This window comes from Scomber japonicus, chromosome 5 (assembly GCF_027409825.1).
Source record: "Scomber japonicus isolate fScoJap1 chromosome 5, fScoJap1.pri, whole genome shotgun sequence".
Taxonomy (NCBI): domain Eukaryota; kingdom Metazoa; phylum Chordata; class Actinopteri; order Scombriformes; family Scombridae; genus Scomber; species Scomber japonicus.
The window spans coordinates 25,879,876-25,903,234 of record NC_070582.1 but is presented as its reverse complement, the minus strand read 5'-3'; the positions used below and the strand labels follow the sequence as shown (position 1 = coordinate 25,903,234).

Sequence of the window (23,359 nt, the reverse complement as noted above, 5' to 3'; positions counted from 1 at the left end):
TGAGAAGTCATCCATGGAAACTTTCAAAAAATACTTGGCAGGTGAACCATCTGTCCATCACCCTCTATCAACATCTTGCAAGGCAGCTGGATTCATGACACTGATTGGTCAGAACCACTAGTGGCTCGGGCAGAAGCGCGCAACTTGAAGCCAGACAAGATGGATTGTCACGTGATCTTGTGATTTTGTAAAATCGAGGTATCGAGATATCGTGATATCACGAATCTAGCTGCCTCACAAGGTAAGAGACACTGAACTGTCTACCACATGACAATCTGCAGATCAAACCATTAAAAATCATTCATGGTACAGCATTAACTTTTTTGCTGTCGCTGTCACCTGTATTATTTACTGGACCCAGTCTTTGCTGCGCATTGAAATTTCTGATAAACAGGTTGGACTTTAAACACCACTTTCACTTTTCTCAGTTTCCATGTTTAAAAAAAATACAGAACAAACAAACTAAGTAGCTAAATTTAAATGTGCATGAGTAGAAAATTGATCAAATCTTAGTTTTTGTTTGTTTTTATTTACTTTTCTCTTTTATTTTCATTTTAGCCTCAATATATTTTCAAGATGTTTAAAATGTGTGCAATAAAGGCTGAGCCAAACAAATGTTTTTTTAAAATTATGCTAAGAAATAAATAATTGTCATGTACCTTTTAATTGTTGAATGCCGTTCACATACTGATTATTAATGATTTTACGTATTTATTATGAAAAATGTTTTGTCATATGTTTCATATTCGTTTAACAATTTATGTTCAGTTCAACAATCAAAATATGTATTTGTAATGAGATTGATTGTAAATATTTCTGCTGTAATTTCCTATGTATGTGTAATACAGAACATATTTTACCAAAATATTTCAGATATTTGTTATAGGGTTTAGACAAGGTTTTACTTGTGTTGTTACTCTATGAAAACATTTTGTATGTCTGTGTTATTCATTATTTTTATATTAGAAACAAAAAGACAATCTTGTTATTGATAGTTTGTGCCTTGCAGTATTAGACATTTTGCACTTTACTATTGTGTGTGTACACCTGGATTAGAAACCGTTGGATTCTTACCTGTCAAACAGACAAGAGTTGTGCAATATATTGGACTACCCTGCCAGGATCCCCCTTATGAATTTTGTTAACAAAATTATGTCCGATCTAATGTTAAAGAATATAATTCAAACAATTAACCATCTTTTTACTATTGATTTGTGTTTGTAGTCGCCAATTGAGCTCCAATTTAAATTGAAGATGTCTTCACACTCGGCTAAGCAGCCAGTGGTCCTGACGGGATAGTTTGTAGCTAAAATAAGAGACGTCAAGTGATTTTTTAAATGTCTTTTATGATGAAATAAAAAGTTGTTTCAATGAACCTGTGTCTCAATATTCAATCATTTGTATCCATAAGGTTGTCGTTAGGCTTCAGCCATAACAGCTCAACAAAAATTGACTTGATATGTTTATGCCATGAAAAAAATCTGTTACGGATTGGATGAAAATTATATGGGAGCTGAATCTTACATTTTATATAAAACCAAGACACTCACTTGTTCTGTTCAGACCTTCAGGTTTTATTTAGAGATTAGGAATTGAAGATAAGGTCCCTGTAAGTATTTTATGTACACAGGAGTTGGCTTTTAGGCTTGTTGATATGGTCAGCTACAATTATATGCACACATGCCAGCTTTGAGGCTGCTGATATGGGACGGTCCAGCAATTTTTTAAAATGTATTTTTTGCCCCTTCCTGTATTCTAAATAAGACCAATATGGCCATGACCTTTGTGTCATATCAGTCTGTTATAACCATTAGATAAGTTAATTAGCTTCAAAGAAAGGCCACTGCTCAGCCCTTGCAGGAGAGAGGGGGGCAGTTCACCTTAAATCACAAGGTGAGGTATATAATCAGAGCTTCAAAAGTCTTGGTAAAAGTGTGGATTAGCAGATAACGAAGTGTGTGTGTGTCCAGATCACCTGTAGACTAGGAAATCATGCCTGCATTAATGAACTCATCACATGTTCTAATAATATTTGCCGTTCCCTATGATAAACAACAGGCCTATCAGACCTTCCACATTCTGAATTTCACTCAGATTTGTTGTTTATTAGACATATATTTTTAAGTCTTTTTATTGTTTAACTTTATTTCAATGACAATAACATACTTTTTGGACAAGTTTTATATATAATAATATTTAAATTGGGCTACACTCATTGAAAGTGTGGGGGACAAAATACACAGTTACCCCTCTGTGCAGGAATGTGCAGAAAGTTTATCGTAAACTAATATGAAGCTTCAGCCGTCCAAATGAGTCAAATAAAGTAGATAATTTTCAATTTATGTCAAAGTGTCAAAGATCCTGCTAAAATATTACTAACTCATACTGCTGAAGCCTCATATAAGCTTCTGATACACTTTTAAATAGGTTTTTGCACAAAATCCACTGTAGACACTGGATTTTGGCCCCCAGCACTTACAATGAAAGCATATTGAAGGGGATATTTTGACAGCCAATATAAACAGAGGAATGATTACAGGTAGGAAACCCGCTTTCACTGTTAATATTGACACCTGACTGAATTTTTAAGACACACCTGAAGAATTGTGAACCCGTTGTTTATTATTTGTATTTTGTACGCTACTGTACTGCAACTTCAGAGAAGCACTGTCGAGAATTTCGCGTTTTGACTGGCGCGACTTGCCGTAGACGGAAAGATGGCGGCTGTAGCGCTGGTTAGCCGTCCTGCGAGTGTCCTTCCAAAGATTGCAAGTGAGTAACATCAGAACAGTAGTCAATGGATATAAACATGTGTTTCTTAGGGTGTTATACTGGAGTTTCATAGCGTACTTTACACCTACACCATATTAACACGGTTTAGAGCACGCACTTGGTTGAATGACCTTGCTAACAGCTAGCTACCCTAGTGGCTTTAGCGTTAGTTTTCCATTAGCTCACATTTGAACACTTCAATTATTCTATTATCAGATATATAACTCTTGTATCTGAAGGCTAAATATCTAAATCAAGTTATGGATAATGAATGAGTCTAATGAAGGATGTTACGTTGAGTAAGCCAGAGTCATGATGTTTTCCAGTGCCCGACGTGACATTTGTTATTGAGACTCAGTAACGTCAACATGAACTAACATTACATTAATATTAACTAACATTGCATTAACATTAACCTTAACCACACGGCAGGTTTGAACTTTGATAGCAGCAGTGTAGCTAGCTCCTGCTTGTATGTAGGTTTGTAGGAAACGTTTCAGCAAGAGATAGTGTTAAGGTGGATGTAAGCAAAAATGATATAGAAGTAGAGGCATAAAATACTACAGCGTGATGTCAACATTTTTTTAAATGGATCTACAATTTTGTTTAAATTTGATTATGTCAGGATGAATTCATTGAAATGTATCATCTCAAGATCCCAAACAAATAAACTAGAAACTATGAAACAACAAGTTACAACCTTTATACTAAACACTATCAAAAGAAAAAATAATCCATCTATAAAGGAACAGTGATAACATTATTGAAAACACGGTCAATTAGTTTTAAGAAAAGAAAGCAAAACATTTTCAAAATAAGCCAAATGATGACAGAGAAGATATTTAACTATTAGATTATATCAGTCAGAAGGAGCTCAAAACGTAACAGCTTTTTTTTTAGATACAAAGTGAGTCTGATCCAAGCGTTTTAGTGACTTATTTATTGCACAAGGAACAAAAATAGTTTTTTAATAATAAGGATACTTTGACATTTATGTGTTTAAAAGTAAATTGGTACCAGTGACAGTGATATCTTATATCAAGAGGGAGCCATTTGAATGTGTAGGGGCTTGATGCTGGAGGATTTAACATCACCTTTGACCTTTTTAAAATTCAGGTTAAGATGTACACGAAAAAAGAAAAAGCTAGTATAAATCTGCAGAGTCTGATATATTTAACATTCAGTTAGAGGAGCAATATTATAGAATAAGTTGTAAAATAAGTCTCTTTGTAATATAGAATGTAACTTCTAGAACGATACAGAACACCAACCAGCAGATTTTTTCCATGGCATGATTAATGTGTGGTTTAAAGCTACTCTGAGTCAATCTACACATGTAGATATTACATTTGTTTCTATTTACTGAAGATATCCAACATTATTACAAGTTCTAGTTGGATTTGGAGTTGAGGTTCTGTCCTGTGCCAGTAGCCATTGAGTAAGATTATGTTTTATTAAGCGATAATTTAACTTTAGAGCACATGTTCACATTTTTTAAAATCAAGTAGATGTTTTTCAACATTACAGTCTTTTTAGTGCCAAGGTTCCTCTTTTTGTTATACTTCCACCACAGCTCAACAGGGAAACACAAAGTGGGAATTTGATGCTAAAAAGACTGTAAATGTGGCAGATATCCACTTGATAAGACTAACTTATTGTTATTGTAAAAGCTGTAGTTTAAGGTACTATTGCAGGGTATCTCAAAAGAGGCTTAAGAAGGTATCAAAAAGTGTTGAACTCTATTTACAAAGGCCTTCAACTGGCCTTGTGGCCTTGCTTTGCTGTAAACAGTATCATTACTCATAACTTTTTTGTATGTACTTGGCTGGAGACATTATATAACAATAAACTGCAAGTGAGACTGGTGCAACATGCATGAAGCTGGTCAGACCTGTAGCAAACACTGTTACTACTGCTAGCTACATGTGCTTGTAGTTGTCATTTGAAACAGGTATTACATTACATTCTTTGTGGTATTAAAAATGTTTTTTTTTTTTTTTTTTTTAAAGTTTAATTTTGTGAACACTGCAGAACGTGTGTACTGAATTATATTGCATCATCCAGAGAGGTGTTATCAATAAGGGTTACTGCAGTAGGGCTGCAACTAAGGATTAGTCAATATTTATTAATCTGATCAGTATTTTCTTGATTAATTATGTGGCCAGAAAACAGTTTTAATAAAAAAAATATTCAACTTATTACAATATTATGACATGTACCTATCACATTTGAGAACCTCAAACAATAACTTGTTCCCATTTTTCATATAAAAATAATTTCAGACCAGCTGATGATTAATTATCTGATGATCAATTGATCAGCTTATTTTTGCACTATTCCTACACTACAGTAGTTATTAGAAACACCTCAGTATAATACCAATTCAAGTATGCCATAACTGTCTCTGAAACTGAATATTATAACCTCCATGACAACAGGTTTAAGTGAAGGGTAGTTCAGGCTGGGTCTATGTAATATACTGGCAACTGAGTGTATATCACCTTTAAATGCTGACTAATGACTACCTGTGTTCCTCTCTCTTAGAAGGCAGCTGCTCCCCTGCTGTACTCTCTGCTGCTTCAGTCGCCACAGGCCAGCAGAGGAAGCTGCACCATGCTGTCATCCCCAGAGGAAAGGGAGGGCGCTCCTCTTCCAGTGGAATAGCAGCCACTGTGTTTGGTGCCACAGGTTTCCTGGGTCGATATGTGGTCAACAGGCTGGGTGAGTTGAAAATAAAGTGTGTGTGCTGATGTTACACACACTTCCTGTATGTGCAGCATGCTGGTGTAAATGTCACATCCTCTTTGCAAGGGACCATGTATTGATTAATTACTGCTTTGTCAACTTGTTCAAATGTATTCTTGGTAAAAGTTTAATATTTGTCTGGATATTTGTCTGGAATCTGGATAATCATGTTTTTACTGCACAATAGTGCATTTAATTGCATTTACCGTTAATTTGGTTACTTGTAAAATTTGTATTTACATTGTTATATGAAGATACAAAAATATCCTTATTCTTAATGTCAAGTTGATTTCAAACATGAAGCTGAGCACTAGTGTGTATTAGTTTGGCTCTGGAAAGATTATAAAATGTTCTGTCCACGTTGAATTTGATTTCAAAAAGTGTGCATAAAAGTTATGATTACATGTGTTTTTTGTTATTTTTTAACTGATTATTCACAGGTCGGATTGGCTCTCAGATTGTAGTCCCTCACCGCTGTGATCAGTATGACCTCATGTACTTCAGGCCCATGGGTGATCTTGGACAGATCATTTTCATGGTGAGATGCGTCTTACAGAAATGTTGCAACACTCATGAATGGTGGAATGTTGAATCTGCTTCCCCTTAAAGCCTTCAGTGAACTGAAAATGTGTTTTATCTTGTTACAGGAGTGGGACGCCAGGAACAAAGACTCCATCAAACGGGCTTTGGAGAACTCTAACGTTGTCATCAACCTGGTGGGCAGAGAGTGGGAGACAAGGTATACTGGAAAATGCTTTTAAAGCATCTGATTCAAATGTTTAAATTAGATTTTAAATTTTAATCCTCTTCCACCACATCACATATATGTTTAAGAATCATTATGTTGTCATGGTCATGTGACAGTGTTCATATTGGTCTACCCAGTAATAAAACACTTTATGTATATAGTGTATTTATTTGTTAAATAACCTACCAGTAGTGAGATGAATTCCATTAAAAAATGATTTTGAGGGAATTGACACTTAGTCTTTTTGTTTTTGCACTTATGAAGGAGGAAGCTGTGGCTGGCAGTTGGAATAGAAACATAATAGTTTGCTTTATTAGCAGATTTGTGTCGTTAGTTGTATTGTGTTTATGTAGATGCACGTGTATGCAGGAGAAATGTTGGATCAGCTTTTAAATTGTAAGCAGGGTTTCACATGTATGCTTCTTCTGCTTATTGTGCACAGGAACTATCGTTACGAGGATGTCTTCGTCACCATCCCTCAGCATATTGCCAGGGCAGCCAAAGAGGCCGGCATCACCAAGTTCATCCACATGTCTCACCTCAACGCTGACATACGCAGCCCGTCCAAATACCTGAGGAACAAGGTAGTGTGCTGTTACTCCACAAACTGCACAATGTCCCCCACTCAGTGAAAATAGTGTATGGCGTCTGTTGTGATGTTTCTTCTGAAGGTAAAGAAGGTGTATGTGTTGTTAATCATTGTGTGTGATGTGTGATGTGTGATGTGCGTCGGTCACAGGCTGTAGGAGAGGATGCAGTGAGAGATGAGTTTCCTGACGCCATCATCTTGAAGCCCTCTGAGATGTTTGGGAGGGAGGACAGATTCTTCAACTATTACGCAAGTAAGACGTTAAGGGTTACAGGCTGATGCCAGAAAGCTTGGTTTGGAAATGTTTAATCCCATTTCAGTTATTGTTTGCAGTTTAGCTCCTGTGATTTTAATTGTCTGCCTTATGTGCTTCAACTTCAACTGTGCTGAATATTAACTGGCTTGTTTCTATTAATTAACTTCCTCAAGACTGAGTAAAGCAGGGTTTTTATCCTGTTATAATAATAATTCTGGTTGTGAACATTTAGTTTAGTTTAGTTTTTTCAGGACTACAGCTAGTTTTCAGCAGTAGTCATAAAATATCATAACATATTTAGTAGCATCAATATTGTATGACTGGTTTTAGTGTGAAGTGGCGCTGTAGAGGAGGCTGCCATCACTTACTTTCACTTGTTTTTCAGACATGCGCTGGTTTGGCAATGCAATTCCACTCATGAGCCTGGGGAAGAAGACGGTGAAGCAGCCTGTTCATGTACGTTTGTTGAAATTAGAAGTTATCCTTTCTTTTTGTTATGAACTCAAAATGATAGAAGTCATTGCTCAAGTTATAACAGGGATGCAAACTGGCAGTACTAATAGGTTGTGTACATTTATAATTGTTAGTAATATGTTAGTAATAAAACTGACAACTAAGCACAACTCCATTGGGCATACATTGGGTTGGGCACCTACCTGAAGTCTATCTTGTAATGTTTGCAGTAGGTCTAAACGATATATTGTTATCGTATCTATATTTAGATATGAACGTGCAAGATATTAATATCACAAAAAGTTCAACAGCTTTCACTCAGCCCTGCAGCTCAGCCTCAAACTTCTGAATCTGAAACATTACTGAGTAAAATAAATCAACTCTCCTGATCCACTTCTAAGTAATCTAGAAGTTGAGTCTTTTATTGATAAGTAAAGACAGTTAGTTTAGTTATTTGAAGAAACACAATGTAGAAAAACATATGTTTGGTATAATAAGTTCAATAAGGACTTCAAGGTAAATTTTTGATAGATATAACCTCTTAATTTTACCCTGAGTGTACCAGAATGATGCATTTGACCTAGAAGTGTACATGCCCCAAGTGTTTCTCAAGTGGCCATACCCTAACTTTATGATGAGTGTGGTATTATTATGCTGTTTTGTTTAAGAATACTTAATTTTCACTGTTGCTACACTTTAAATTTCAAACAAGTGTGAAATCATAATTCTATCATATACTGCATCGATATGGAGATATTTGGCTTCAATATCAAGATACGAAAATGTGTCCATATTGTGCAGCCCTAGTTTGCAGGACCTTAAATCACAAATACAGCACAGTCCATCTGCCAACAGAAAAGATGCCAGTCCTAAAATGAACTTGCTTACTTGAGATTCATAGTGTGACGTGTGTATCAAGTTATGAGGACTGTTACAAATATATAGATATAGATATTTTGAAACAAGCTGATCATACAACTTTTACATTGAGATTTGCCTTGTGAAGCAGTGTCACATCTTATCCATGTCTAAAAGAAACAAAGCATGTCTTACAAAATCATTGAATGTACCTAAAAATGTCTTCTTTTTTTTCTCCCTCAGGTGGTGGATGTGGCCAAGGCCATCATCAATGCTATCAGAGACCCTGATGCCAACGGAAAGACATACGCACTTGTTGGGTAGGTGACCAGTAAACCTATGCATAACTTTCAGTGAAATGAATAAATGAAATTAAACCTCCTTATGGAATGGCCAGGACTTTCCTTAATAGATAGTTTTTTTTCCTGTTTTTCTCCTGTTGTGTAGTCCCAACCGTTACCTCCTTCATGACTTGGTGGAGTACATCTACGGAGTGGCACACAGACCATTTGTGCCCTACCCTCTGCCCCGCCCACTGTACCAGTAAGTGCTGTATACATGTTCAGGAACCACCTGACTGTTGCCTTTATTATGTAAAGTACAAAACATAAAATGCAAATCTGGGTATTCTTAGTCAACTTCAGCACCTGTTGATTCAGTTCAACTGTGTGGCAATGAAAGTACTGTCATAGTTAGCAGCCATTTCACAGTATTGGATCCTCATTCAGTTATTGGTAAAAGTGAAATATACTTTATAGCTAACCCTAAGCCTTTATAGCTACTCATCTTTCTGGATATAATGCTGCAATATCATCACACACACTTCAATTATTCCCCCACAGAGCCACTACAGGGCACCTTGAAGTTAGATACAAGAAATAACCATATACCCTTAAGAACTGAATTAGTGAAAATACATTGAGTCCCTTCTTAGCTCTAATCATGGCAATGTATGATCTCTATGTAGCACTGAACAGTCATGTGACAGCTTGGGTTTTTTCTTTTCAGCCTTGCTGCTCAGTTTTTCGCAATGAACCCATTTGAGCCCTGGACGTCCCCAGATAAAATCGACAGGGTAAGAAAAGCAAGATTTAGCTCTGACTGTAACTCTGACTTGTGAGAATTGTACAACCAGTAATGGAGCTTCCACAGCCAAACACTCTTTTCTTTAGATAATTATTAAGCAATTTATAATTCTGTTCTGCTTTTTTATTTTCCAGTTTCACTCAACAGACATGAAGTACCCAGGGCTTCCCGGTCTGGAGGATCTTGGCATCACTCCTTCCACTGTAGAACAAAAGGCAATCGAGATTTTGCGTCGCCACCGCAGATTCCGTTACCTGGAAAGTGAGCTAGATGAGACAAAGCCAGCCAAGACTGTCACCTACTAAACCGTGTTATGAGACATTTCCCAACATCACTTCTAAATGCTTTGTCTTTAACTGTATTCTGTACATAAATAAAGAATTATCCTCTAAGGGTTTCCTTGTATTCAGTGATTTTCTTACATTAGATGTGACCTTGTCATTCATTTATCATAAATAGTGCCTATAAATGTAATCACCCTGTTTTCCACGTTCACCTAGTTGGACACACTATTTCAACCACTGAAGTCTGCAGGACAAGATATATTTTCCATCAAGACAACAGCAAATTTTACAATAATGGTAAAGTCAGCGTGGGGTTCGATAAAGAGAGAAGAGGAATAAATAGTAGTTAATAATTGACTTTTCAAATTTGTAAAGCTATTAGAATAGTTAGTTAATCCAAAAAGGAAATTGCAGTGTCACAGCGATTTAGTCTTACATATCACAAAATTAGGTAAGAACAAGGCAATTAAACAGCCAAATTAAACTCAAATGGACTTCATAAAAGAAAAAAAAAACAGATTGCTCTAGCAACAGACTGCACCTCAGGACTGCTGGTTTAAAACTGGCAGGCAAATCTAACTAATGATGATTTATGTGTGTGTGTGTGTGTAAAAAAGTGGTTTGCGTCTTACCTGTCCAATAGAACCTTCTCTGTTATGGTTGGTGACCTGTCCTCTTCCAGTGCTCCTCTCTCCTGTGGAGTCCCACAAGGATCTATTCTTGGCCCTATCCTCTTCTCATTGTACATGCTACCACTTGGGTCAATTATAGCCAGGCACAACCTCTCTTTCCACTGTTATGCAGACGATTTACAAATCTAACTGCCAGTGAAGCCAAATAGTAACAGTGCACAATTTTCTTTGCTTGACTGTATCGCTGATATTAAGCAGTGGTTGGCCCAAAATTTTCTTCACTTAAATGAGGATAAAACTGAATGTATTGTGTTTGGGGATACTGTGACGGCTGGCTTTGGCACCTTGTCTTCAAATTTCAGTTTCAACTGTCAGAAATTTGGGAGTGACCTTTGACAGTTATCTAAGGTTTGACAAACAAATTAACAATGTTGTCAGGACTAGCTTCTTCCAGTTGCACCTCCTGGCCAAAGTTAAAATGTTTTTAAGTCGTCACGACCTTGAGATAGCCATTCATGCCCTAATAAGTTCCAGGTTAGACTATTGTAATGCACTTTATGTCGGCGTCTCCCAGTCTTCCCTCAGTCGCCTCCAACTTGTGCAAAATGCTGCTGCCCGTCTTTTAACTAACACTAACAGACGTGTGCACATCACTCCTGTTCTTAACTCCCTCCATTGGCTTCCTGTCTTTTATAGAATTGATTTTAAACTTTTAATGTTTGTTTTTAAAGCTCTTAACGGCCTCGCCCCACCGTATTTATCTGAGCTTTTAACTGTCCGTAATCCTGGTAGAGCTCTGAGGTCAACAAATCAATTCTTGCTGGAACTGCCCAGGTCAAAGTATAAGCATTGGGGTGACCGAGCCTTTTCTGTCGCTGCCCCCAGGCTCTGGAATAAGCTCCCCGTCGAGATGCGTACTATTACTGACCTGGGTCTCTTCAAGTCCAGGCTAAAAACGCACTTTTTTAGGATGGCTTTTAACACCTAGTAGTATGACACTTTTATTTTATTTTATCTTATTTTATTTTATTTTATCTTATTCTATCTTATTCGATTTTGCTGTATTTTATTGCTTTCACTGTTATTTTATTGTTTTTAATTGTTTTTATTTTTCTCTTTATTTATTTATTACCTACTGTAAAGCACTTAGGTACACCGCAAGGACTGTTATAAAGGGCTGTATAAATAAACTACATTACATTACATTACATAAATATAGACCTGATAAAATGCAAATTTAATGTTCCATAGAAAAGATAAACAGGGCTGTTTAGTTGTAGTACTGAAGTGTACTTTGTCACCTTTATTACACATGCTATCTTTATAGTTGCAAATGAGTCCACTGTCCATCAACACGTCTAGGATAGTATTAGCTCATGTCGTTTCTTTGACAAACAGTGCACTAACTATAGCCTCATTAAATCGTGCTATTTAGTTCATTTTTAATATAGAGTAAAACAACGGTCGATTAAAAGATAAAAAATTAATCGGAGGTGCATATAATTGTAAATGTAACCTGTAAGAAAGGACTGATTTATTCTACAACTGTGAAGTCTGTGGAGATCCACTGTGAGAAAACCACAATGAAGGCATACTATTTAAGAAGAGCTGGAATAATGGGAGCCTTTGGATTCTTAATATATATCATCATTGTCTACATGACCGCAGGTCTGAAAACGGACAAATGCTTTTCACAAGAAATCATAGGTCAAGATGTGAGGAGGAAACTGGACCGGATTGAAAAGACCCTGAACAAGCTGGGTGAGTACCAAAAAAAAAGTTCTGGTTTACAGTGGATTTGAAATGAAGTAAACCTAATTATATTGACTTGGGGAGATGCAGTAATTGTACAGTGTAACATTTTTGTTCCAGTGCCTGTACGGGTGCTTTAGCTATAATGGTTTCTGAGTTTAAGGGCACTATTTTAATGAACTATAGCGCATGGCATGAAGCGCATGGCGCATGTGCCTTTGGTCCGTATCCAAATCCACTTTTGCTATTTTAACAGCGGAAAAATGGTCCCTGCGCCAGGCGCATGGTTTAAAAGGGTCGGACTTAAGTCCCCTCATTAATTATAGTCATGTTTTGGGCGTAACACGCGGTTAACCAATTTGTTATCCATACGCACAACTACAAAACAAACATAAAACATACTTCACAGTACAAAGGCAAATAACTGTGCAGGAGAGGAAAAGGACCCCAAAATCCCCCTCTTTAGTGTAAAAAATCAGCAAAACATATCAATCAAATAAGAAGAAAGAAAGAAGCAGAAAGGGGCAAAAGACAAAGAAAATACAAAAACAAGCAACAAAGAGAAAAGAAAAAAGAAGACAACAACAACGAAAAATCGATAAAATCACAGGCTCATTTCAAGTCAATTAGGCATGAGTATGATTTTGTTTGGTCAGAAGATATTTCATTAAGTTAGACTTAAAGAATTTGAAGGATGATAATAATTTCTGATCTTTTTCATCTGTTTACATTTGAAGAAAAATGTATGACTGGATTTACGACAAAGAGGTGACTGAAGTTCTTCTGACCTCTCACTGAATAGGAGTGAACATCTGAAGATAACAGAAAGAACTTTTGAAAAGTGCCTGGAATGTCTTGTTTGTAATGAATGAATTTAAACATAAACAGACATGTTTGCAGCTTATTAATAGAAAAAACTGACAAAAGTTTGAATTTGCTAAATAAATTCAGGTGCCGCTTGATTGGTAGAATTAGAATTAGAATTTTGGAATCTTTTCTATATTAAGAGTATGTGATTAAGGTGTGAGGAATATGAAGTAGCCCAGACAATGCTACAATATGTCAAATATGGAAATATTAAGCTATAATAATGTCATGAGACAAGACTGATTAACTAAATGAGAGACTCTTCTAATAATACCATAAGACTTCATAATTTTTTTGTATACGTACTCAATATGGTTTCTCCAGGACAATCTCTCATCAACTAATATACCAAGACATTTTGTACAAGAGACTTGTTTAATTTCAATGTTATTAATTTGCAGCTTTGAATCCTGGTCAGGAAACGTTTTATTTTTGTTTCTAAAAAGTATGAAATTTGATTTGTTCACATTTAAAGAAAGCTTGTTCATCTTTAGGGGTATTCCAGAGTGGTATTAGCATTTCTCATTAGACAGCCAAAGTCAGAGTGAGACATGGCAATATTAGTATCATCTGTTAATAGAATGGGCAGAGTAGACTCAGACATTACAGCAAAATCATTTATGAAAATTAGAAACAGAAGGGGCCCAAGAATCGTACCTTGAGGCACACCACAGTATAGGTTTGGTTTCTTAGATACATGACCATTTAAATACACATATTGTTCTCTGTTACTAAACCATCTGATCACAACATCTTGAAAACCATATCAGTTGAGTTTTGACAGAAGCATATCGTGGTTAACTGTGTCAAACGCTTTTGAGAGATCCAAGAAAATGCCAATTGCAAACATATTTTTATCCATTGTATCTGTAAATTGCAACAGAGTCATATATGTTGAGTGCTTTTGATGAAAACCATATTGGTGTTTGTACAGTATGTTATTATCATTAAGGTGTTTAATAACTCTTGTATATACTAACTTTTCCAGGACTTTGGAGAAATACAGTAAGATAGAAATTGGCTGATAATTGTTATAAACACTGGGTTCACCTTTTTTAAAAAGAGGTAAGACCCTTGCCACTTTGAGATCATTAAGGACTACCCCAGTTTTTAATGAAATAGCAAGGACATGTGTTAAGGGTTTACTAATGAAGGGAGCTACTTCCTTTAGCAGCTCAGTCTTGATTTCATCATGACCCGCTGCAGAATTGTTAAAATGTATATTAAGTATTATTATATATTATGTATATAATGTCGATCATTTCATTCGCTGTGGGAGGTTGGAAATTATGCAATACAGGGAAGAAACCAATGATATTATCAGTAGGGCAGTCATTTGATGGTGGAATTTTCGTGGCTAAAGTGCTACCAACATTTACAAAGAAATAGTTAAATCCATTTGCTATATCAGAGAGATTGGAGAATATGGACTTGCCATCTGTAAATTGGGATGGGAATTTCACTTAATACTTCATTAATGATATTCTATGTATTTTTTATGTTAGTAGATTCTTTGAATTTATCAGAATAGTATTTCTTCTTTGCCTGTCTTGGGGTGCTACTGCAGGGGTGTATTATCAGCCTGTCGTGTCGCAGAAAAGCAATGTCCCCTCTGTCCCGAGCAGCTCTCAACTTAGGCATCAGTTCTTTTCTTTTCTGTCGGACAGCATCTGTATAGTCTTCATTTATGTAGATCATCGAGCCTTTGAGGCATTTGGCCCTCTGGAGAATCATTGATCTGTCCTTGTACTTTATAAACTTGACTACAATCGGCCTAGGTCTGTTGCCCCAGGACACAGGTTTCCCTGCACACACGATGTGCTCGCTCCACCTCAATCATCCCCTGCAGTTGCAGTTTCTCCACAAAGACCCTCTTTACTGTTTCCTCTGAATCTGCCCAGGTTTCTCCCGGTGTCTCCTCAATTCCATCTATGATCACGTTGTTTCTTCTGGACTGACCCTCCAGATAATCCAACTTGTCGGCGGCCAACAGACTCTCACATATCTTAAAAATTTCTGATTGCATGTCTTTTTTTTCTTTAATTGATTAACCATCTGTATTAGACAAGACATTACTGAGGTACCCAAACTTCCTATTTTAGCTGTCTAGAAAGGCTTTAAGCCATCAGTCCACTGTGTGATACTCTGGGTCAGATTTCGATTACTGATTCAATTTAACCTCTTCAGCTAATTCAGAACAGGACATTTATTATCATGTACATGAGATGAGACAAAAGATTCTTAAGAAAAAGTAGCATTACCACAATGCAAAAAATCTCCATTGCAAGTTAAAGTCTTGCAAATGTAAAAGTGTTTTCAGTGCCAAGTTGACTTTTTATTCAGAATGGCTTTATTACCCAAAGTTACAATAGCTGTTGCAAAAGTGCTGCAGGTCAATTTGGTCTTACAGAATTTTGCAAATTTCAAACAGACTTGATTCTTCAAAAAAAACCAAAGGAGGACCAAGAAGAAGAAGAAGAGATTGAGGTGCCTAAATTATACCCAGACTCCTTCCTGTTTACCAAGTGGGGCAATGGTTTGTCAGAGGAGGAGCAGAAGGAGGCAGAAGGTCTGTACCAGATCTATGGATACAATGCATTCCTAAGTAACCAACTGCCAAACGACAGGAAGCTTCCAGACACCAGAGACCACAGGTAACTTTTGAACACATGGGTTCTTAATATTTAGAAGGGGGTTAGATTACGTTGTGTCTGGACTGTTGCTCTAAACTCTTATGTACAGTGAGTGATCTAATGTTTTACAGGTGTTGAGAATTAAATCCACGTCACTTGAAAAGAAACACCTCCTACAGATTGACTAAAAATAAACTGCTTGAAAAAACACTGGCTGAAGTAATAACTGATTTTTCTATATGACACCATCTAGATGTCTGACGAAGAAGTATCCAAAAGATCTGCCAAGCGTCAGCGTGGTGTTGATTTACATAAACGAGGCTCTTTCTGTCATTAAGAGGGCAATACGAAGTATCATTTCCCACACTCCAAAGCACCTGCTGAGGGAAATCATTCTGGTGGATGACTATAGCACTTACAGTAAGTTGATGATGTGAAGAATGAACAAGGTCCCTTTGAAATGTTTACCTCTGCTACAGTAAAACGTAGAGGAAATCAGTCTGGCCAGTGCTACATAGAATTTCAATGAGGTGGTGTTAAAAAAATTTTTTTATCTAGCTGTTGTGGTCATCTGTACTCCTTTATTCATGGATTTGACTGTAGACTATATTTTCAGATGACCTGGGAAAACCTCTAGATGACTACATCAGTCAAATTAACAGAGAGAGGCCCGGACTCATAAAGAAAGTGTGGCATAATCGACAAATGGGCCTGTCCCAATCGCGGATCTCAGGTTGGGAACATGCCACCGCTGATGTTGTGGTAATTTTGGATGCCCATGTTGAAGCTACAGAGGGATGGTAAATGAACTGCTTCCCTGTCTCAAGTTCCTGTTATAACCTGACTCAAATACTGTTCATTTCTCCTCTTGTGGTTATTATACTCTTTTATTTCATTGGTGTTCTCTCCAGGGCAGAGCCTTTGCTGGCCAGGATCAAAGCCGACAGGACAGTGGTGGTGTCACCCGTGTTTGATAAGGTCCATTTTGATGACCTTCATGTAGAAAGATACAACAGCTTTGCTCATGGCTTTGACTGGCCTCTGTGGTGCATGTACGAGTCCTTTCGCCCAGAATGGTTGAAGATGCAGGATGAATCACAGCCTGGGAAGTAGGTGGCAAAAGTCATTTATTATAAGTTTATTTAGCAATATAGATGTGAATCGGATGATTAGGTTAGACCCTTACCTAGTGGAGTTTTGGAGGTCTTCTCAAGGGTTGGTTGGTGTCATGGACTTTGATTGGGTAAGGAACTCAAAGTGAGCAGTGGTGTGTTTAATTTGAGTGTCTTGTCCCAAAATTATACTTGTACAAAAGGAAATCTAACCATATCCCTTGTCCAAAAGAGCATCCCACTATTTCAGAGCATGTACCCCTTGAGGCATTAATATTTGATGATGTGACTACTTTGCTACTTTATTTGTTTCCATGTGGTTTAGTCAAATTTAAAGGGGTTAAAATTTGAAAATAAATACCTTGCACACATCATTTTCTTGTGGACCAAGTATAACATTTCTGCTTTTAATCAATTTCGAGACAATATATTAGAGGATTATGGCAAAAATGTCCCAGTGGTTTAACCATCAAAACTTGAACCAAAAATCTTCAACCTTAATTAAAAATGCTCAAATTCTTATCTTACATAGTCACTCTTTTATATTAAATAAAGGTTAATAGAATACAACTGTATCATCAAGAGTCCAATATGCTCCTAGATAGGCGGGTGCAGACACTGTACCTGTTACGCACACACGGGCGCGCAGCCGCACACAAACATGTAAAACATCACAAATAAAAGGACCACAATCTGAATTCATATTATGATGTACATCAACATATTAAAAAAAGTCACAATGACGTGCCACTATGTATCAGAATCAGTCAATTGCAGTAATGATCAATGAAACTGTCAATGTAGTCATGTGACCAATCCTGGTAAATCAGCCATCAAACTAACAATCTGCCAAGGTGACAGCACACCTGTATATTAAAGAGAATGGGAGATGACACTCTGATTGGTTTACCACGTGTTACGCCCAAAACACACCTATGATTAATGAGGGGACTTAAGTCTGACCCTTTTAGACCATGCGTCTGGCGTAGTGACCATTTTTCCGCTGTTAAAATAGCAAAAGTGGATTTGGACACGCCCCAAAGGCACATGCGCCACACGCTTCACGCCATGCTATAGATCGTTAAAATAGGGCCGTAAGTGTCCCAAAGTGTAACCACCATTTAAAAGGCCATCATATAACAGGAAGTGGTTTTACAGAGGACTGCTTCTCAACAAGGTTAGAAGCTCTTTTTTTTGACTGAATCAGGTTTGCTCAGTTTACATGTCCCATGGCGTAACCCTTGAAAAATACTGATAAATCAGAATTACAGAACTACATTTCAAATATTGACACCAAAGCCATGTGCTTACACAGGTGTCAAATTAGATTTTAAAATTAGATGTCAAAATAGTTTAACTGCTTATATCATTTGAGTCCTATTAATTAATTATTAATGTATTATTAAAAATGCTATGCAACTATGTCGCACTATGTGCCCAAAACAAATTTCCCTTAGGGGACTAATTCAGTTTATTTTATCCTATCTTTAGCTTTTAAAATACCTAGCAATCCAATACTTCATTTAAATGAGAAATGTTACATAAATATATAACTAACTAACTACTAACTAATATAAACAAAACTAAAACAATCAATCTAAATAAATAAAATTGATTTTCCCCATTAGATGCCATCTTCTAACAAGGCTCATCACAGAGCATGTGTGAATGCTGCATCATGAAACAGCTGGGTGGGAAGAATGTCTTCACCTGGCCCTTATAATATAATATGTCTGAACCACCTGACCTCTTTATAATATAATATCATCTCTGAACCACCTGATCTCATGATGGAGGACTGGAACCAGTTCCAGCTCTCACTTTCTCTCTCTCTCTGCCCACACACATCTTTATGTTTGTCTTCATTACATATCTTATCTTCATAATATACATTCTGAGTTGAATTATGGGTTTTTTTTGTTGTTGTTGTCGTCAGGTGATTTTTTTTTCTTTTCTCTATGATACAACACAAGTTAAATTTTAAGTTACCACGATTGTTATTGTAAATTTTATAAAAAATTCAGCACAGAATTTATAGTTGTAGAAATGATTTCTCATGATCAGTTCCATAGTGACTATCCCAGGCTTTAAATCAGCCAGACAGGCTTCTTTGTTACTTTTAGGTAGCACACCTTTTGGCACAGTACTAGTTTAACTGTTTGTCTTTGGACAGGAGTCCCTCTGTTATGGGAATCTTTGCAGCAGACAGAGCTTTTCTTGCAGAAATCGGCGCTCTTGATGGTGGAATGAAAGTTTATGGTGGAGAAAACGTTGAACTTGGTATTCGTGTGAGTAGCCACTCCCTTATTAATTTTACATGATGCCAGATTTCATCATATCATATAAGGATGAAGATTTGTATAAAAACTAATGGCCCCCTTATCTGTATCTCAACTGCCCAGGTGTGGCTGTGTGGAGGAAGTGTAGAGGTTGTGCCTTGCTCCAGGATAGCTCACATTGAGAGGGCGCACAAACCCTATGCACGTGACTTTAGCACCCTGATGAGGAGGAATGCCTTGAGGGTTGCAGAAATCTGGTTGGATGAATACAAGAAGAACGTGTTGATTGCCTGGAACCTTCCTCTTCAGGTTTGCATTTATGTCATTTAAGTTCCTAGGGGTTACTTTTGTATTAGTATAGTATTTTATGTTTTAGCTAGCACAAAGCTGGTTAAATCTGGTTTCCATACTGTTATTATACATACCCTACCTCACATGGCCTATCAAATCTGTTCAAAAGTTAATGACACATCTTGCAAGGTACATTATATTGGTACAATTTACTTGCCAAACCTAACCCTCTTCATATTTTTTATATTGTTTTATGGTGTTTTCTCCCAGAATTTGCACAAACCTCAAAGGATTTTTTTTTTTTTTTTTAGATAGAAATCTTACATAGAGATTCTTTAATTGCAGAGTGATATCTCTTGGCAGGTTGTTTTCAGCCTCCCTTACATTTAGCAGGAATAGCTCAGGCAACATGTGAAACTCATCAATACTGCCTGTAAGGGGCAAAAATGTTGCTGTAATTTCATGAGTATTGCATTCAAAACTCTCCTTATTTGCTTAATCTTATGATTTTTTAACTAACATGATTATAGACTTGATCAAAACTTTGCATACATCTTCTGACCTGACATGGTATGACACACAGGGTCATGGAATCGACATTGGCGACGTGTCAGAGAGGAAGCAGCTCAGAGAAAAGCTTAAATGTAAACCTTTCAAGTGGTACCTGGACAACGTGTATCCGAGTCTGGAGACATGGGATAACATATTGGGGTATGGTGCGGTAAGGGATTTTCAGTCATAAATTAGTTGATTCAATTATTCATATTTTACAATTTTTGCAATATTGAAATAAACAGTGAATTCTAGATAAGAATTCTGCTGTTTGAAGATCTGTTGTATTTAACTGTACTAATTGGCATCACAATGCAGCTGAAAAACAGCCTTCGTATAAACTACTGTGTGGACCAGGGACCTAATCCAGGAAACATCCCCATCCTGTATGAGTGCCACTATATGGAACCACAGGTACTATAAGAAGACAGATAAAAGAAGAAAAACAGAGAGTGATATGATGATAGTATGATATCAAATCATTTGTTTATACTTTTCACCAGCAATGCTACTACAACACAGATGGTGAAATCATCATCGGGGGGATTAAATCTCACAAATATAACAATAACCGCTGCCTGGTTGATCCAGGCACTGGCAGCACTCCCACCCTGCAGGACTGTCAGCTGGGAAAGCCACAGCTACATATGCACTGGGATTTCAAACAGGTAAGACCTCACAGTAGCTGGCAGCAGTCACAGTAGTGTTTTATCCAGACCACTGTATTGTGATTTTTTTAAACAATCCACTACAGTGTCTTTTGAGATGCTACCAGAGGAAGATGCCAATGTCAGAAATGTCACGTCCTACACATAATTGCTTTAAAATATTGCTTTAGTATCACTTCTATATAAATTATCTCTCTTGATGAAACTTTTGCAGGGCCAAGCCATCATAAACAAAGCAACAAACAGATGTCTTGAGATCGCCCAAGGATCAAGCTCAGACTATGAGCTCATCATTCAGCAGTGCTCTGGACAGAGCTGGAAGATTCAGCATCGTGTCACACATTTTTAGTTTGGTGCTTCTACTGAGTTCTCAGTGTATTTAAGTAGGAAATCTTCTCATGTAAATTACAGTTTTTGTTTTTTTTACTAACTGACCAAACTACAAAAATAATGCCATGCTTTGTCATTTGCAGTCTTCTCTCTAACTGCTCCTTAGAATATGTTATTCTAACAGTGCTCAGTTTGACTGACTGGACAACATAACACATTTCTACACACTGCATAGAACTGTGTGAACTGTGTGTACAGGTCAATGGAAGATCTGGTGATGTAATACTTACTTTTTAAAGTAAGTAATAACGATAATAATTCATTTTATTTATGGAGCGCTTACTACAGTACTACAGGTTCTAATAAGTAACTGCTGGTTTCTGTCATTCACAATGACAGAAACCCATCGCTTTGTGTTCAGTAAGACTATCACATGATAAGGTGGTATAGATAACAGTTTGATATTTATGATCCAATGTGTGAAATGCAAACACAAGTTCCAGCTAAATGTTTGGACATGCGAAATATGTAAAAGTGTACTGATTGACATCTTAGTAATAAATTCTTGAAACCTTTGGTAACAGTGGGAGTCATGCAAGAACCCCGGGTACCAAAAGATTGCAACTCTCTCCTCTTCGGCCTCCCTCACAAATCCCTCCATAAACTTCAACTGGTCCAGAACTCAGCTGCCCGTATCATTACTCGAATCCCCTCCATCCACCACATCACTCCTGTCCTCCAACAGCTCCACTGGCTCCCGGTTCACTTCCGTATTCAATTCAAAGTCCTTCTGTTAACACTCAAGGCCATCCACAACCTCACCCCCCCATATCTGTCCGATCTTCTCCATGTTCCCACTCCCTCCCGCTCCCTCAGATCCTCTTCCTTCATACACCTGTCCGTCCCCTCCGCCCGTCTCTGGAATTCATTACCACCCCAACTCATAAACATTGATTCATTCCCCCTTTTCAAAAAACAACTCAAAACACATCTGTTTAAAACAGCCCATTCCATCTGATGTCAATTGCACTTTTGTATTGTCTTTATTTTTATATTTTATTTGTATTGTTGCTTCTTTTTAATGTGCTTTTAATGTTTTTTTAATTTCACTAATTCTGTACGTGTCCTTGAGGGCCAAGAAAGATGCCTTTAAATAAAATGTATTATTATTTGTTATCAGAATGCATGTACCAATGTTTTAAGAACATCTGTGCCATCCATCAATTTCCTTGTATAATTTTCTCTTATGTATAAACACGGTGTCCAGAGCTGTAGTACATGTCATCAATAGATCATCTCTGCCTTTTTTCACTGGAGACAAACATTTGCTTGACTTAAAGTTATAAAGCTTATTTATCAAAATTAATAACATATACTGTCAGTAAATTAGACTTAATGCAAAATGTATATTGTTTACCATAATTCCACCATCATGGCTGACTATTTATTTATTTATAATTATTTATTTTTGCACAGCAGCTTCAACATTTTAGTAGTTGTTGGAAACTCATTGCACCAACTGCCTAAAGTAACAGTAGGCTTCATACATGAACCTCATGTGGACTAGTGTTCTTGATGGGTGGGATAAGTGGCTTTTGTACAATTTAGACTCATGAGTTTAAATCCTGGCTACGGCCCCCCTGTCACTACGCTCTACATATGTACATATCCTTCCTCTGTGTTAGGGTTGGCACCGACCCATTTTTAGGTTTTAAATGCATGAAAGTACTACATAAATGTGTCAATTGCATCAAGCCTTTTTGACTTAGTCAGGAACTGCTCAACAGCCCACAGCCAGCTCTTCCTCCAACCACTTGAGCTTCAGTTAGGGGCTTCTCTCTTTGCCTGTTTGACCAAACAAACAAAGACGGGCATGTCCAGGTATGTAGGGCCAATTCAGTTTAGAGTTGGTGACTGCCACCTACACATGCAGCGAATGACCAGGAGATGGCCAATGGTTGTGTTTTACAACATCCTCAGTGTGTCTGCATACAATGCATTACAATGTGCATCCATGGTCATTATAACTCGCCTGATGACATTATTTTTATTTATGTTTCTATGTATTGTATGGTTTTTGTGTACATTATGGTGTGAATTTGGTTGTCGACTGCTGTTGCAAATCAAATTTCCCCTCAGGAACAATAAAGACTTTCTAATCTAATGTAATCACCCAGCACAAGCAGTAAAATCAAGCTGTACGTCTTGTGATGTCACTGATCATCACATCTAATCCTCCTCTTCTCCTTCCTCTCCTTCCTCCTCTTCTTCTCCCTCCTCTTCTCCCTCCTCTTCTTCCTCCTCCTCGTCCTCATCAGTGTCTGCATCCTCAGTGTTTAGGCTGTCTGTGCTCATTTTAGTGTACAGAGTCTCATACACCTTATGATATGTGGAAAACTCCCGTTTTTTGTGTAGCAGGGCAGCAGCAGCACCTCTGTTCTGTCTGGAAGAG

At 37.2% G+C, this 23,359-nt stretch overlaps 1 protein-coding gene across 1 annotated transcript; it reads left to right on the top strand.

Annotated features, from left to right (window-relative positions):
- Nucleotides 1-2,706: 2,706 nt before the first annotated feature.
- On the top strand, nt 2,707-20,926 carry LOC128358356 (probable polypeptide N-acetylgalactosaminyltransferase 8). The gene is made up of 21 exons (XM_053318602.1): nt 2,707-2,772; nt 5,317-5,493; nt 5,958-6,055; nt 6,165-6,256; nt 6,708-6,849; nt 7,005-7,107; nt 7,496-7,566; nt 8,665-8,741; nt 8,869-8,964; nt 9,430-9,496; nt 9,642-9,800; nt 15,530-15,696; nt 15,929-16,095; nt 16,292-16,475; nt 16,587-16,784; nt 18,961-19,075; nt 19,190-19,375; nt 19,941-20,078; nt 20,228-20,323; nt 20,413-20,577; nt 20,792-20,926. Exons 1-21 carry the CDS (start codon nt 2,718-2,720, stop codon nt 20,924-20,926), a joined length of 2,688 nt encoding a protein of 895 aa, XP_053174577.1. The 5' UTR covers nt 2,707-2,717.
- The last annotated feature ends 2,433 nt before the right edge of the window (nt 20,927-23,359 follow it).

Coding starts and splice junctions, on each gene's coding strand:
- LOC128358356 (XM_053318602.1), top strand. CDS start 2,718: ATGGCGGCTGTAGCGCTGGTTAGCCGTCCTGCGAGTGTCCTTCCAAAG. Junction 6,850..7,004: donor CCAAATACCTGAGGAACAAG/GTAGTGTGCTGT, acceptor CGTCGGTCACAG/GCTGTAGGAGAGGATGCAGT. Junction 16,096..16,291: donor GGATGACTATAGCACTTACA/GTAAGTTGATGA, acceptor CTATATTTTCAG/ATGACCTGGGAAAACCTCTA.